Source organism: Triticum aestivum, chromosome 3B, assembly GCF_018294505.1.
Source record: "Triticum aestivum cultivar Chinese Spring chromosome 3B, IWGSC CS RefSeq v2.1, whole genome shotgun sequence".
NCBI classification, from domain to species: Eukaryota; Viridiplantae; Streptophyta; class Magnoliopsida; order Poales; family Poaceae; genus Triticum; species Triticum aestivum.
In genome coordinates, this window is record NC_057801.1 from 797,898,148 (window position 1) to 797,911,173 (window position 13,026).

Consider the following 13,026-nt stretch of genomic DNA (forward strand, 5'->3'; position numbering starts at 1 on the left):
ATGAACTAAAGATTTACCGGTTCGGTCTCTTGAAGGTGCTCATAGTGATATAGGGATAGGGTGTGTGAGCATACGTTTATGGGGTGAGTGTACATCCATTGTTTATGAGCATTGGATTTGCGTTTGTATTGTGTTTTTAAAACAAACTATTAAGGCGAGCATACTCTATGATATTACATGCTACCTATGTTCTACAAAGTTACACATTATGGTCAAACTCTCAGCAAAATCATTTAAGAAAATAACAATTAATAATTCTGGGGCAGTACATATATATAAACCAAAACCATGCATACATATATATCACCAGCACTCCATGAGGAAAAAGCAACAGTAAACAGAGAAATGACAAAAATTGGCATAAACATCATATATTATACAAAAGGTGACGAGCGAATTCAAGTGCTGATCGCGGAGATTAATTTGTTAAATTACGCACAGCTCGACCATGCAGTCGTGGACATTGAGCGCCCTGGCCAGCACGTCGGTTGGAACCGGCGGCGAGGCAGTGTACAATGCCTCAGCCAGCTTCTGCGTGCCCGGAAGCTGGCTGTTGAAGGCCGATATGGCGGCTGCGGGAGCGCCATTGTTGTTCCTCTGAAAGTGGATGAGGCCGCGTGGGAAGACAAACATTTCCCCTTTGCAGACGGTGCGACCGACAAACTTGCCGGAGCTGGTGAAGAAGCCGACGTCGAGGGAGCCCTCGAGGACGAAGAGGAGCTCGCTGGCCCGTGGGTGGGTGTGCGGCGGGTTCACGCCCCAGGGTGCGTAGTCGACGCGAGACATGGACACGCCCAGCGTGTTGAGCCCCGGGACCTTGTCTACGTTCGCGGCCGTCACCGCGGAGCCCGACGGGTTGCCGCCCGTGTTGCCAGGGACGGCCAGCACGTCGGAGAAGAAGTCGTTGGGCATCGTGGTCTCCGGCCTCTTGCACGGGTACCCGTTCAGCCGCAGTGCTGCACACAAGCACGCACGTATGCAAATTTGATCCGTTCATCTTCATTATCCATAGAAGCAAGTATTGGAGAGATAGTGTACATGGACGATCACACTTACGGCCGTCGAGTGATTTGTAGTCGGCGACGCACAGGTCCTGGAGCATGTCGGGGTCGCCTGCGATCAAGGGTGCGGCAAGGGCCAGGAGCGCGGTGTAGGCTGCGAGGAGGACAGGCGGGAGCTTGTTGCTCTCCATTGTAAGTACTGCTTGAATAGTTGTTGTGGTGAGAGTGGAGATGAGAATGGAAGCATGCAGCGCGCATGCACATATAGTGCCGCGCAGCGTAACGGAGACGCGACCGATGGACGTATGGCGAAATTAGTTGGTCGACGTACGTACGGTTTTAATGTGGCTTCGATCCACGGCAATCTTTTGCATCCAAATTAAGCAAAGCATGTATAACTAAATGCAACCATCGTGTCAGTTTAATGTGAACGTACCGACGATAACATGCATGTGGAGGTTGGACGTACAGTTTGGACATGACAATGCATGCCAAGTTTCTGAGTTGGGAGAAAGGTATATGTCACAGATCAAGGGATTGTGGAAGAATGGTTACCAGTGACAAGTCACCAATGAATGGCCAGTAGTGGCTCGGTGATTCACGGACTGAGATCCAGTGTCTTTATCAAGTGAAGTCACGCTGCAACTTTACCCTTCTAATCTCCATCCAATCCACATCCTATGGTCCAGATCACACAAGGGGAAAGGCTCTCAACACTTAGCACTTTTCAACATAGTAGCAAACATCAATGTGACTCTGAAGTGATGTGTGCAGAGGATATGGCTACACACAATAATGTGTTGAGAGCATAGTAGCAAACATCACAATAATAGGAAAGAAGGGGAAAGGCTCTCAACACATTATTGTGTGCAGAGGATATGGCTACAGTTTGACAATTTTCATGTACCCTGAATCCTAGTCCACTGGAGATTCATCCACCTCATATAAATTTATAGCTCTTGAAGTTAATATTACAAATGACATATATAGAATACTTATTTCTGGCAGGTAAAGGATATGAACATCTAGAGATGCACTCTGTGTCAGGCGGTTCAGCATGACAGTTTTAATGGGCCGATCTATCACTGGCCTACGTTGTCTGTCGGGTGGTACAACTGCCATAGATTGCCAAACTGCGAAAAATATGAGACTTTAGGAGAATAGCATGTAAACTGCTTGGGAACTCTTGGAAGCACCATACTTATCTTTCCTATAGGGATTTATTGAAAACTCTCAAATCCCAAAAGCAAATTCCGGCATGCCCCTTTGGTCTAGTTATCTTGTCCCAAGATGGCCAATGTGCTTTCCCACGCTCTTTATGACTCCACATCAGAAGTCATCAACGATATGAACCAGGTCAACACAAAGGCATGCAGGTGATTTAAAAACCCCACGCATATGTTAGAGGAATGAAGAACTTATTTGATCAAGACTTCTTTGCCCCCGGCCAGAAGATAAGTATTTCTCTATCCAATTAGCTAACCGCTTCATAAACTCGCCTTTTATGCACTGAAACTTCTCCACTTTCATATTTCCCTCCAGAGAAGGTAAGCCCAAGTACTAATCCGCAAAACTTGGAGTCACGCTTTGAAGAGGTAAAATGAAAAAAGCTGGTTATTGACACTGCATCTACTACCAAGCAAAACTAAACACATATTTTCAAAGTTGTTATTAAGTGTTAGTTGCATGCATCCTCATTACTTGTTTTGATCCAATAATAAGAAGGATTTGTTCAAAGAGAGATGGTGAGAAATCACTAGAGCTTGTGTGCAAATCTTAAACTCTTGAAGAGAGTACGTTGCAAAAATATCAAATACAAAGAGAGAAGGATAGAGTGATAAATTAATCAATTTGGGAAACCCTCATGTGAGGGAAAGCAAGTCAAATATTTGGCTATTACAATGCATGAAAAACCTGACAGACATAACACATTACATATCACCAATGATGGGGAACGTAGTAATTTCAAAAAATTTCCCTACGCACACGCAAGATCATGGTGATGCACAACAACGAGAGGGGAGAGTGTTGTCCACGTACCCTCGTCGATCGAAAGCGGAAGCGTTAGCACAACGCGGTTGATGTAGTCGTACGTCTTCACGATCCGACCGATCAAGTACCGAATGTACGACATCTCCGACTTCAGCACACGTTCAGCTCGATGACGTCCCACGAACTCCTATCCAGCAGAGCTTTGCGGGAGAGTTCCGACAGCACGACGGCGTGATGACAGTGTCGATGATGCTACCAACGCAGGGCTTCGCCTGAGCACCGCTATGATATTACCGAGGTGGAATATAATGGAGGGGCGCACCGCACACGGCTAAGAGATCAATGATCAATTGTGGTGTCTAGAGGTACCCCCTGCCCCCGTATATAAAGGAGCAAGGGGGGAGGCTGCCAGCCTAGGAGGAGGGCACGCCAAGGGGGAGTCCTACTCCCACCGGGAGTAGGACTCCTCCTTTCCTTGTAGGAGTAGGAGAAGGGAAGGAAAAATGAGAAGGAAGGAAGGGGGCGCCCCCCCACCCTTGTCCAATTCGGACCAGTCCATGGGGAGGGGCGCAGCCACCCTTTGAGGCCTTTCTATCCTTTCCCATATAGCCCATTAAGGCCCAATACGAATTCCCATAACTCTCCGGTACTCCGAAAAATATCCGAATCACTCGAAACCTTTCCGATGTCCGAATATAGTCATCCAATATATCGATCTTTACGTCTCGACCATTTCGAGACTCCTCATCATGTCCCCGATCTCATCCGGAACTCCGAACTACCTTCGGTACATCAAAACACATAACTCATAATATAAATCGTCACCGAACTTTAAGCGCGCGGACCCTACAGGTTCGAGAACTATGTAGACATGACCGAGACACGTCTCCGGTCAATAACCAATAGCGGAACCTGGATGCTCATATTGGCTCCCACATATTCTACGAAGATCTTTATCGGTCAAACTCCATAACAACATATGTTGTTCCCTTTATCATCGGTATGTTACTTGCCCGAGATTCGATCGTCGGTATCTCAATACCTAGTTCAATCTCGTTACCGGCAAGTCTCTTTACTCGTTATGTAATGCATCATCCCGCAACTAACTCATTAGTCACATTTCTTGCAAGGTGTATAGTGATGTTCATTACCGAGAGGGCACATAGATACCTCTCCGACAATCGGAGTGACAAATCCTAATCTCGAAATACGCCAACTCAACAAGTACCTTCGGAGACACCTGTAGAGCACCTTTATAATCACCCAGTTACGTTGTGACATTTGGTAGCACACAAAGTGTTCCTCCGTTAAACGAGAGTTGCACAATCTCATAGTCATAGGAACATGTATAAGTCATGAAGAAAGCAATAGCAACATACTAAACGATCAAGTGCTAAGCTAACGGAATGGGTCAAGTCAATCACATCATTCTCTAATGATGTGATCCCGTTAATCAAATGACAACTCATGTCTATGGCTAGGAAACTTAACCATCTTTGATTCAACGAGCTAGTCAAGTAGAGGCATACTAGTGACACTCTGTTTGTCTATGTATTCACACATTTATCAAGTTTCCAGTTAATACAATTCTAGCATGAATAATAAACATTTATCATGAAATAAGAAAATAAATAATAACTTTATTATCGCCTCTAGGGCATATTTCCTTCAATCAAGATAGTAGACAAACCCCAAACAGCAAGTATTCGTCGAAATAAACAATCAACACAATCATCCCTCATCATGTCAGGTTTGTAAGGACAAAACTACGTTCTATCATCTATTCATCTCGGAACTCTAGTTGAATGGAGAGCATGAAATCACTAAAAGGCAATGAGTTTGAGTAAGAGATATTGTATCATCCAAAACAAGTATAGACTGTTCACCGCATACTTTCATCAGTTTTTATAGGACAATGCATAAACTAATGTGCCTAGAATCTTTAAGCTCCACTAGACTTCTATTTTTGAATTAAGCCGACGGCAGTGTCATGAACTCCCTCCGACATATGAACATAGGTAAAACTGCTTTACTGCACAAATAATGCCCTCCCCCGCACCTCCCAGTTCAGAGAACATCGCCAAAAAAAATGTACTCGACGCCTTTAGCAAGCCAACTTGGAATATGGCATCACTAATTTAATTATTAGTTAAATGTATACAAAGTAATACATGCATATATTCATCCAATTTTGGCTGAAGATGGTGCAAGATTGAGCAACATTTTCATCCGAAGTCTACATTATCCTTGATTTGAAGTATACATAATTTCAAGCAGTGAGTTTGGGCACCTTTTTTGTCGTTTGACAATTATGATTCTGAAGAGACGTGGTATTACTTTATTTGTTCCCAAGAGGCTTTCAGGTGGAAATAAGTTGTGTTATGTCTCCTTCTTTTGATCATTCCACCCTTGACCATTGCTTCCAAAACATCCCTTCCTCATAAAATAGTTAATTTATTTGTTTGTGTTAATAATTTGTTTCTCTTCCTCATAAGTAGTGTCAGGAACTTCCGGTTTGATGGAGAGGAGGAGCTTTGGGAGGTGGCTATGTATCCATAGCTATATTTATATCTACATTTATATTTATATTTATATTTATATCTATATCTGTATCTGTACCAATATAACAACACCAAAGAAGCAGATCCAACTAATCTCGACCATCAAAGTAGGTCAATCCAACGACTGAGACTGCTCCAATGGCGAACGCTTAACATGTTTACATGCAATTAGTATCATAACAGATATCAATGCTAGTGCTAATCACATAATTAATGCGGAAATAATATCCTACCAAATATATACATGCAATTAATATATTGCCTAATATTAACTATCATATACTTAGTTTTGCTAAAGCACATCTAGATGTACTCTAAGTATTGCACATCTAAGTCATATACCATTGATTTTACATGAAGATTCGAGCAGACAATTTCTTTTGTCTTTTTCTTTGTAGTGTGATTGGGTCACTTAGATGTATAATAACTAGGGCACATCTAGATGTGCCCTAGACAATACCTGATATCTCCACGCTGCCTAATATCAATGAGCATTGCATGTACACATTTATACTACACCTTCCTCCTTAAATTATAAGAAGTTCTAACTTTTTTTTTCTGAGTTAGATATATATAAACATGTTTTACTGTGTTTGTTCACTCATATGTAGTTCATACTGAAATATCCAAAACATCTTATATCATGAGACAGAGAGTGGTAAATGTAAAGGCCCCGTAGTAGGTAGTACTCCTACTTTAATTAACTTGATGATGACATAATCGATGGCCGGACCGGTTGATCATCTGACCAAGTTGGCTAACCAATTAGGCGTGAGAAGAGGAAGACTCTCAGCTTGGTGTACGTGAGAGGTTGGTAGAGCCAGCTACCCAAGTGATGTACGATGAGAGGCGCGACAGTGAGCAGTGTTACTTCTTTTTGGGGCCAAACAGTGTTGCTTGATACGCTAACTGTCGGGCCAAATCATGATCGTATTATCCATGCAAACTAGCACACATGCAATTTATTTATACCAGTGTCAGAAAATGACATAGATTTTAATTGTTCAACTGCATGCATTTTCTTTTCTTTATCACACAATTTACGATATTGCACATATTATTTTGCATAGCTATTTCACGTAAAACATAAATACCTGAGGTGGACGTGAAGCCATCCCGTCGATGGGTTTTCAGCCACCCGCTGTCGTTTTTCCCCCCATTGGTTGTAATTTTTATATGGCGTACATTACATGGAACGCTTCCATGTCGGGTTACGCTCGCAAATAGACATATGAAGGTCACGCCCATTTGCCCTACTTGCTCTGAGGGTTTTGAAGATACAAAGCATATGCTTTTCCTTTGCAGTAGAGCAAAGGAGGTTTGGACAAGGCTGGGGATGGATGATATCATTGATAAAGCTTGCAAGGTTGACCTTGCTGGAGAGGCGGTGCTGGAATACCTACTACTTCTGCCAGACCAAGATTTGAGGATAATGGGTCATCACAATGTGCGTGAAATGATTGCTGTTTCAACATGGTATCTATGGTGGGAAAGACGAAAGTTAGTGCACAAGGAGACAACTCAGAATGCACTTCAGATTTCAATGGGGATTCTAGCCCTTACGCCAAACTTCGTAAATGCATCATCCCCCAAGGCTACTATGAAAAAGGGGGGTTGGTCACGTCCTCCTAGGGGTTTTGTGAAACTTAACGCTGACGCTTCTTTTGACCATGATCTACTTAGGGGCACGATGGGGGCGATTTTGAGAGATGAAAAAGGTAGGTTTATCGCGGGAGGAAACGAGAAGATTGACTATTGCGAAGATGTGCTGATGGCGGAAGCCTCAGCTCTTAAATTTGGTATAACATTGGCGCAAAGGGCGGGATGTAATCGCCTTATTATTAATTCGGACAATCTGGAGGTGATTGATACCATGAAGAACGGAGGACAGTCAGCGGGTGCGGCGGCGGCAACTTTCGACGATTGTTTTCATTATGCTTGTGACTTCGTTGCTACTAGATTCGAACACTGCAACAGAGAAGCAAACAAAGTAGCTCATAAGCTTGCAAGTTTAGCTAGATTTTTGTTGATTTCTGATTGGTTCGAGGAACCTGTAAATGAAATTGTAATGACCCTCACAAACGATGTACTTGCTATCTCTAATGAATAAAGTTTTCGTTTATCTCAAAAAAAAAAGGTGACCGCTTGGTAAGCTAGCTGTTGTTTTATTGTTCTCCTTCGGCATTTCAAACTTAGATGTGAATCTTTTTCGCAAAAAATAAGAACAAAATTCAAGCAACGGGCCCGGATCTTATTTTCTTGTTTAACCACAACTGTTTACTTGCCAGTGCCTCATATTTTTACTCCAGGCCTTAAATGGTTTGGAGGGTATGTGAATGTAGCATGTCACTTGACTGAAATCCTCAAAAACTAAAACAAAAAGTTTCTATCGCCCCTGAACTATGTACAACTCTTACCAATCACACCCTAGGTCCATAAATAGTAAAATTGTAGAAAGTGTGTGTACTCAAACCTCTGTATTATGAAGACTAATAGGTTCGTGGGAGGTGTTTTGGATCCCGGGACCAATGCTCCCACATGAATAGTAATCAGACAAAAAATAGTAATTATTTTCAAAAAATTCTGATTTGCTTTTTGCAGATGTTCGTGTTAGTGTCGCAAGCATCCTTGACATTTTTCATGCGAAAAGGAGTACCAATGCTTCGTCAGTGACAAAAAAAACAAATTTGGGGTGACATCTGGGGGTAATAGTTGGTGTTCAATTTGTTTTGTTTTTCGCACAGGACAAAATGCTTACATTTTTGTCTAAAAAAATTTAGGTAGCATTTGGGTGTGACTATGAACACATAGATTTTTTGTTGGAAATTTTTTGACATTTCAAAAATCATTTTCGTGCGCAGGAGCACGTACACCCAAGAGCCGAACTTGATTTTTAAATAGGTCCTCCCTATATCTTGCATTTTATAAAGTTTATAAGTTTTTCTAAGATGTTGAACTTTTTCTTTATCTTATCAAGTGTATAGAACAACTAACATCATCTACTATACCAACTGTGGATCATTACGATTATCATGAAATATATTTACATATTTTATTTATTTAGTATTGTAGTTGTTGATAGTTTTCCCTGTAAATTTGAGCAAACATGAACAAGTTCAACTTTTCAAAAGCCTAGTACACCTAATGAAAAGGAATGCAGCGAGTATAACATGATTTATACTAGTAAGATCTAAATACAACCCTCCCAAAAAGGATAAACATTCTACCCAAAAAACCATGAAAAATATTTCCACAATACAAAATATTACCTAGTTAGTTGAGATATATCAAAATATCAATCAATTCTCTCGTATGGTCAGCACAAGAGTTACCTTAGCCCTGAGAGATAACTAAAGGACGAATCGCAAGACAAAATCTCAGGTGATTGCCTTACGAAAATCTAGGTCAACTCAGCAATAGAAAATTTTATTAAACAATGATTCCTGGGTACATAACGGTCCACTGGAATGTTGTTATACAATGTGAGGTTGGAACTAAGCATAAGAAGGATTTTAGCCTTCATGTTAATGCCTGCTCGATAGTTAAAATGCACTTTATTTCTGATTCACAATGTTGACCATTTACATATACTCTTATAGAAAGGGCTAAAGGCCAGAAAGCTTAATATTTATTGGGCATACAAGCTACAACCAACAACTCCAAAATCTTCCTGCTAACCGATATTTACAATACATTGTACTTGTTCAAGATGCATCAAGTTGTTTTTATGCAGACACATATGGTCATAATTTTGCATACAATATTACGTCAATATATTAACTATCATAATTTATACTTGAAGTTTTTGACACATTTCAAAGCCTTTTTTAGATATTGGGTAGACATATGAAAAGTATGCTTTCGAACAATATGCAAATGTGGAACTCCACCGAAATGACGCTAGCTATACTCAATGTGCTACGATGAATACACGAAAAGTTTGTTCCAGTGAGTTTTTTTGTTTCAAAGTTGTACATGGGACAAAGCCCACCCGAACAATTTTTCTATTAGACGAAAGATGAAAGCTGAACCTTGCGATCTCGACTCATGAAAACACAGTGAAGCTTTGAAATAAAGCCTTGGGATATCGACAAAAAGTGGGAGATTGACTATATCTTGTTCATTGCCTAAAAATATCACGAAAATTCAAGCAATGAGGCACATTGATTCAACAATAATGGACACGTACAAATTAATCACCAGTAGGTTCATGAAGAAAAAGCAAAAATTAATAGTAAAACTGACGAGGCCCTTCACAAAACATCACCGACACAAAATAACCAGAGTATACAAAAGATCGTTTCAAGCAAATGAACTGAAACTGCACTTTTATGTGGTCCTCCGTCATCTCCGAGGCTCTGGCCACCTACAAGGTGATGTGCAAGATCAGCCGCACTCGCCCAGTAAGATCGAAATAAAACACTCAAAAAATGGATTACTACCAGAGAAGCCATGAAACTATTTCCATAATCCAAAATTTATAGTTTTTCCACCATCATGCATTGCAAGAGGAGGAGGGGGGTGGCACCACCCCCAGCCTTCGTATATTCATTGAATAAAAATAACTTGGGGGCTCGGATTGTGGAAACTAGAGTCATTTAAATTTATTTATTTTTGCAAAAGAAAAGGTTCAAGCTTCGGGTGCAGACCTTCTTTCCTTGTTTAACCTGTTGCCAGCACCCTATAATTGTCACTCCACTCCAGGGTACTACCGCCTTATTGTGATGTTGCAACCATATCTTCTCTTCATGCTATTTTCCGTGGCTTTGGCCACCTACACGGTGACGTGCAAGCTCAACACTCTCGGCCTGTAAGATCAAAATAAACCCTCACAAAAGGATAGATTACTACCAGAAAAAGAAAAAAAATTCCATACTGCAAAATTTATATTTGTTTTACTAACATGCATTGTAGGAGGGGTGGGGGCACCGCCCCCCAGCCTTGGTATATTCATGGAAGAAAAACAACTTGGGAGCTCGGATTTATGAAACTACACTCATTTGCCTCACCCCCTGGCGGCCTCGGCGAGCTCTGCCACTACTGTATAAGCAACATCATTTTGACAGTGGAACATAATTGTAATTTTTTTTCTCAATGTAATCGGGTTTATAGGGGCCGTATATTACCTAGACGGTTGAGATATAACAAAATATCAACCAATTCTCACGTGTGCTCAGCACAAGAATTACCTTTGCCATCAGAGGGAAATAAAGCAGGAACCGCAAGACAAAAAGTCGGCCGACTGCCTTATGAAAATTTCGGTCAACTGAGCAATGTAAAAAATTATTAAACAAATATTCCTGAGTACATAACGGCCCACTTGAATGTGCATAATGGTTAATGCCCGCTCGATAATTAAATGTATTTTGTTTGTGCTTCACAATGTTTAGAAACAAAATGCCATGGACAGAAAGAAACGAATAGGTAGTTACATATACTTTTAGAGAAGGGGCCAAATTAAGGCCAAAGAGCATAATATCTATTACGGATACATGCTACAACCAACAGCTCCGAAACCTTCCAGCCAACCGGTACTTACAATATATTGTACATGTTTAAGATGCATCAAGTTGTTTCTTATTGGAGGACACATATGGTCATAATTTATACTTGGAGTTTGACACATTTCAAAACCTTTTCTAGATATTGGGTAGACACGTGAAAAGTATGTTTTGGAACCAAACGCTAATGTGGAACTCCACCGAAATAACACCAGTTACACTCGATGTGCTACGGCGTACATAAGCAAAGATCGATCCACTGAGAGTTATTTTGAACTAAGGTGTACATGGGGCAAAAACCCACCCGAATAATATTTCTGTTAGACCAAAGACTAAGGCTGAATATCGCGAGCCCAACTCATGACAACACAGCGAAACTTTCAAATAATGTCTTGGAATGGATCTGCAAAGAGAGTGAGACAGGGCGACAGACTATATCTTGTTCATTGCCTAAACGTATTATGACAATTCAAGCAATCAGGCACATTCATTCACCAATAATGGACACAAACAAATTAATAACCAGTAGGTTCGTGAAGAAAAATCAACAATTAACAGTAAAACCGACGAGGCCCTTCACTAAACATGCACCGACACAAGATATTGTCAAGCAAATGAATTAAAACTGCACTTTTACGCGGTCCTTCGTCATTATTAGCAGCACGTACGCACGTAGAGCTTGATCCAACCAACATGCGTGCATGCTGGTTACTTTGGCGGGAACTTGGCCTTGATGGCCTCCACCAGGCCGCCGTCGATCTGGAGCGCCCTGGCCAGCACGTCCGTGGGCACCGGTGGCGAGGCTGCGAACATCGCTAGGGCGAGGGACTGCGTGCCCGGAAGCTGGCTGTTGAAGGCCGAGATGGCGGCGGCCGGGGCGCCTCCGTTGTTCTTCTGGTAGTGGACGAGGCCACGGGGGAAGACGAAGAGCTCGCCCTTGCAGACGGTGCGGGCGAAGAGCTTGCCGGCGGTGGTGACGAAGCCGACGTCGAGGGAGCCCTCCAGCACGTAGATGATCTCGGTGGCGCGTGGGTGGGTGTGCGGCGGGTTCACGCCCCACGGCGCGTAGTCCACGCGTGACATGGAGACGCCCAGCGTGTTGAGCCCCGGGAGCTTCTCCACGTTCGCCGCCGTCACCGCGGAGCCGACTGGGTTGCCCGTGTTACCCGGGAATGCCAGCGCGGCTGAGAAGAAGTCGTCCGCCGTCACGTTCTCCGGCCTCTTGCACGGGAACCCGTTCAGCCGCAGTGCTGCACAAATACATACATGCACGCATTACTCTCTGTTCAGGCATGATGGAAGAGCTAGCATAACTTACGGCCGTCGAGGGATTTGTAATCGGCGACGCAGAAGTCCTGAAGCATGTCGGGGTCGCCGGCGAGCAACGGTGGGGCGAGGGCCAGGAGGGTGGCGCAGACGACGAGGAGGACGGTAGGAAGCTGCTTCGGCGCCATGGTCAGGTTCTGCTTAATTGACTACTGGTTGGTTGGTGTGGTGTTAGTCGTTAGCTGTGTGGTGAAGTAGCAGAGGCTGACTGGATGATGATGGAAAGCAAGGGGTGCATGTATTTATAGTGCAGTGTAGCGTAAGGGGGACGTGATAGATCGGTAGTTGATCGATGGACATGTGATGAACTTAATTGCACGGCTTAATGAAGACGATGGATAGGGTTGGATTGTCACGTCAAATCGTGAATCGCTACCATTTGTGTGATGTACTCTTGTGGTCAGAGAGGTATCTACTAAGCTGGATGAGGAGAACTTGGTATTGTGTAGTAAGGGCATTCCAACGCTACCTGCAAACCGACCCTGTATTTAATTGTCCGAAAATTGGACCGATGTCCCGCTACTGATACAGGAGCGGGCCATCCAACCCTATACCTCAAATCCACGTCAAACAACAACGTTCGGTCAAATAGCTAGCGCGGCTAGTAGTGCCTTCCGCCAAAATGCTAGAGCGGTTAGTAGTGCC

At 42.8% G+C, this 13,026-nt stretch overlaps 2 protein-coding genes across 2 annotated transcripts; both read right to left on the reverse strand.

The window, feature by feature from the left end:
- Window positions 1-229: 229 nt before the first annotated feature.
- LOC123066651 (germin-like protein 1-3) lies at window positions 230-1,219 on the reverse strand. The gene is made up of 2 exons (XM_044489693.1): window positions 1,057-1,219; window positions 230-956 (listed from the first exon to the last, which is right to left on the reverse strand). Exons 1-2 carry the CDS (start codon window positions 1,190-1,192, stop codon window positions 427-429), a joined length of 666 nt encoding a protein of 221 aa, XP_044345628.1. The 5' UTR covers window positions 1,193-1,219; the 3' UTR covers window positions 230-426.
- Window positions 1,220-11,523: 10,304 nt separating this feature from the next.
- On the reverse strand, window positions 11,524-12,588 carry LOC123066652 (germin-like protein 1-3). The gene is made up of 2 exons (XM_044489694.1): window positions 12,374-12,588; window positions 11,524-12,305 (listed from the first exon to the last, which is right to left on the reverse strand). The coding sequence occupies exons 1-2, from the start codon at window positions 12,507-12,509 to the stop codon at window positions 11,764-11,766; spliced, it is 678 nt and encodes a 225-aa protein (XP_044345629.1). The 5' UTR covers window positions 12,510-12,588; the 3' UTR covers window positions 11,524-11,763.
- Window positions 12,589-13,026: the final 438 nt, after the last annotated feature.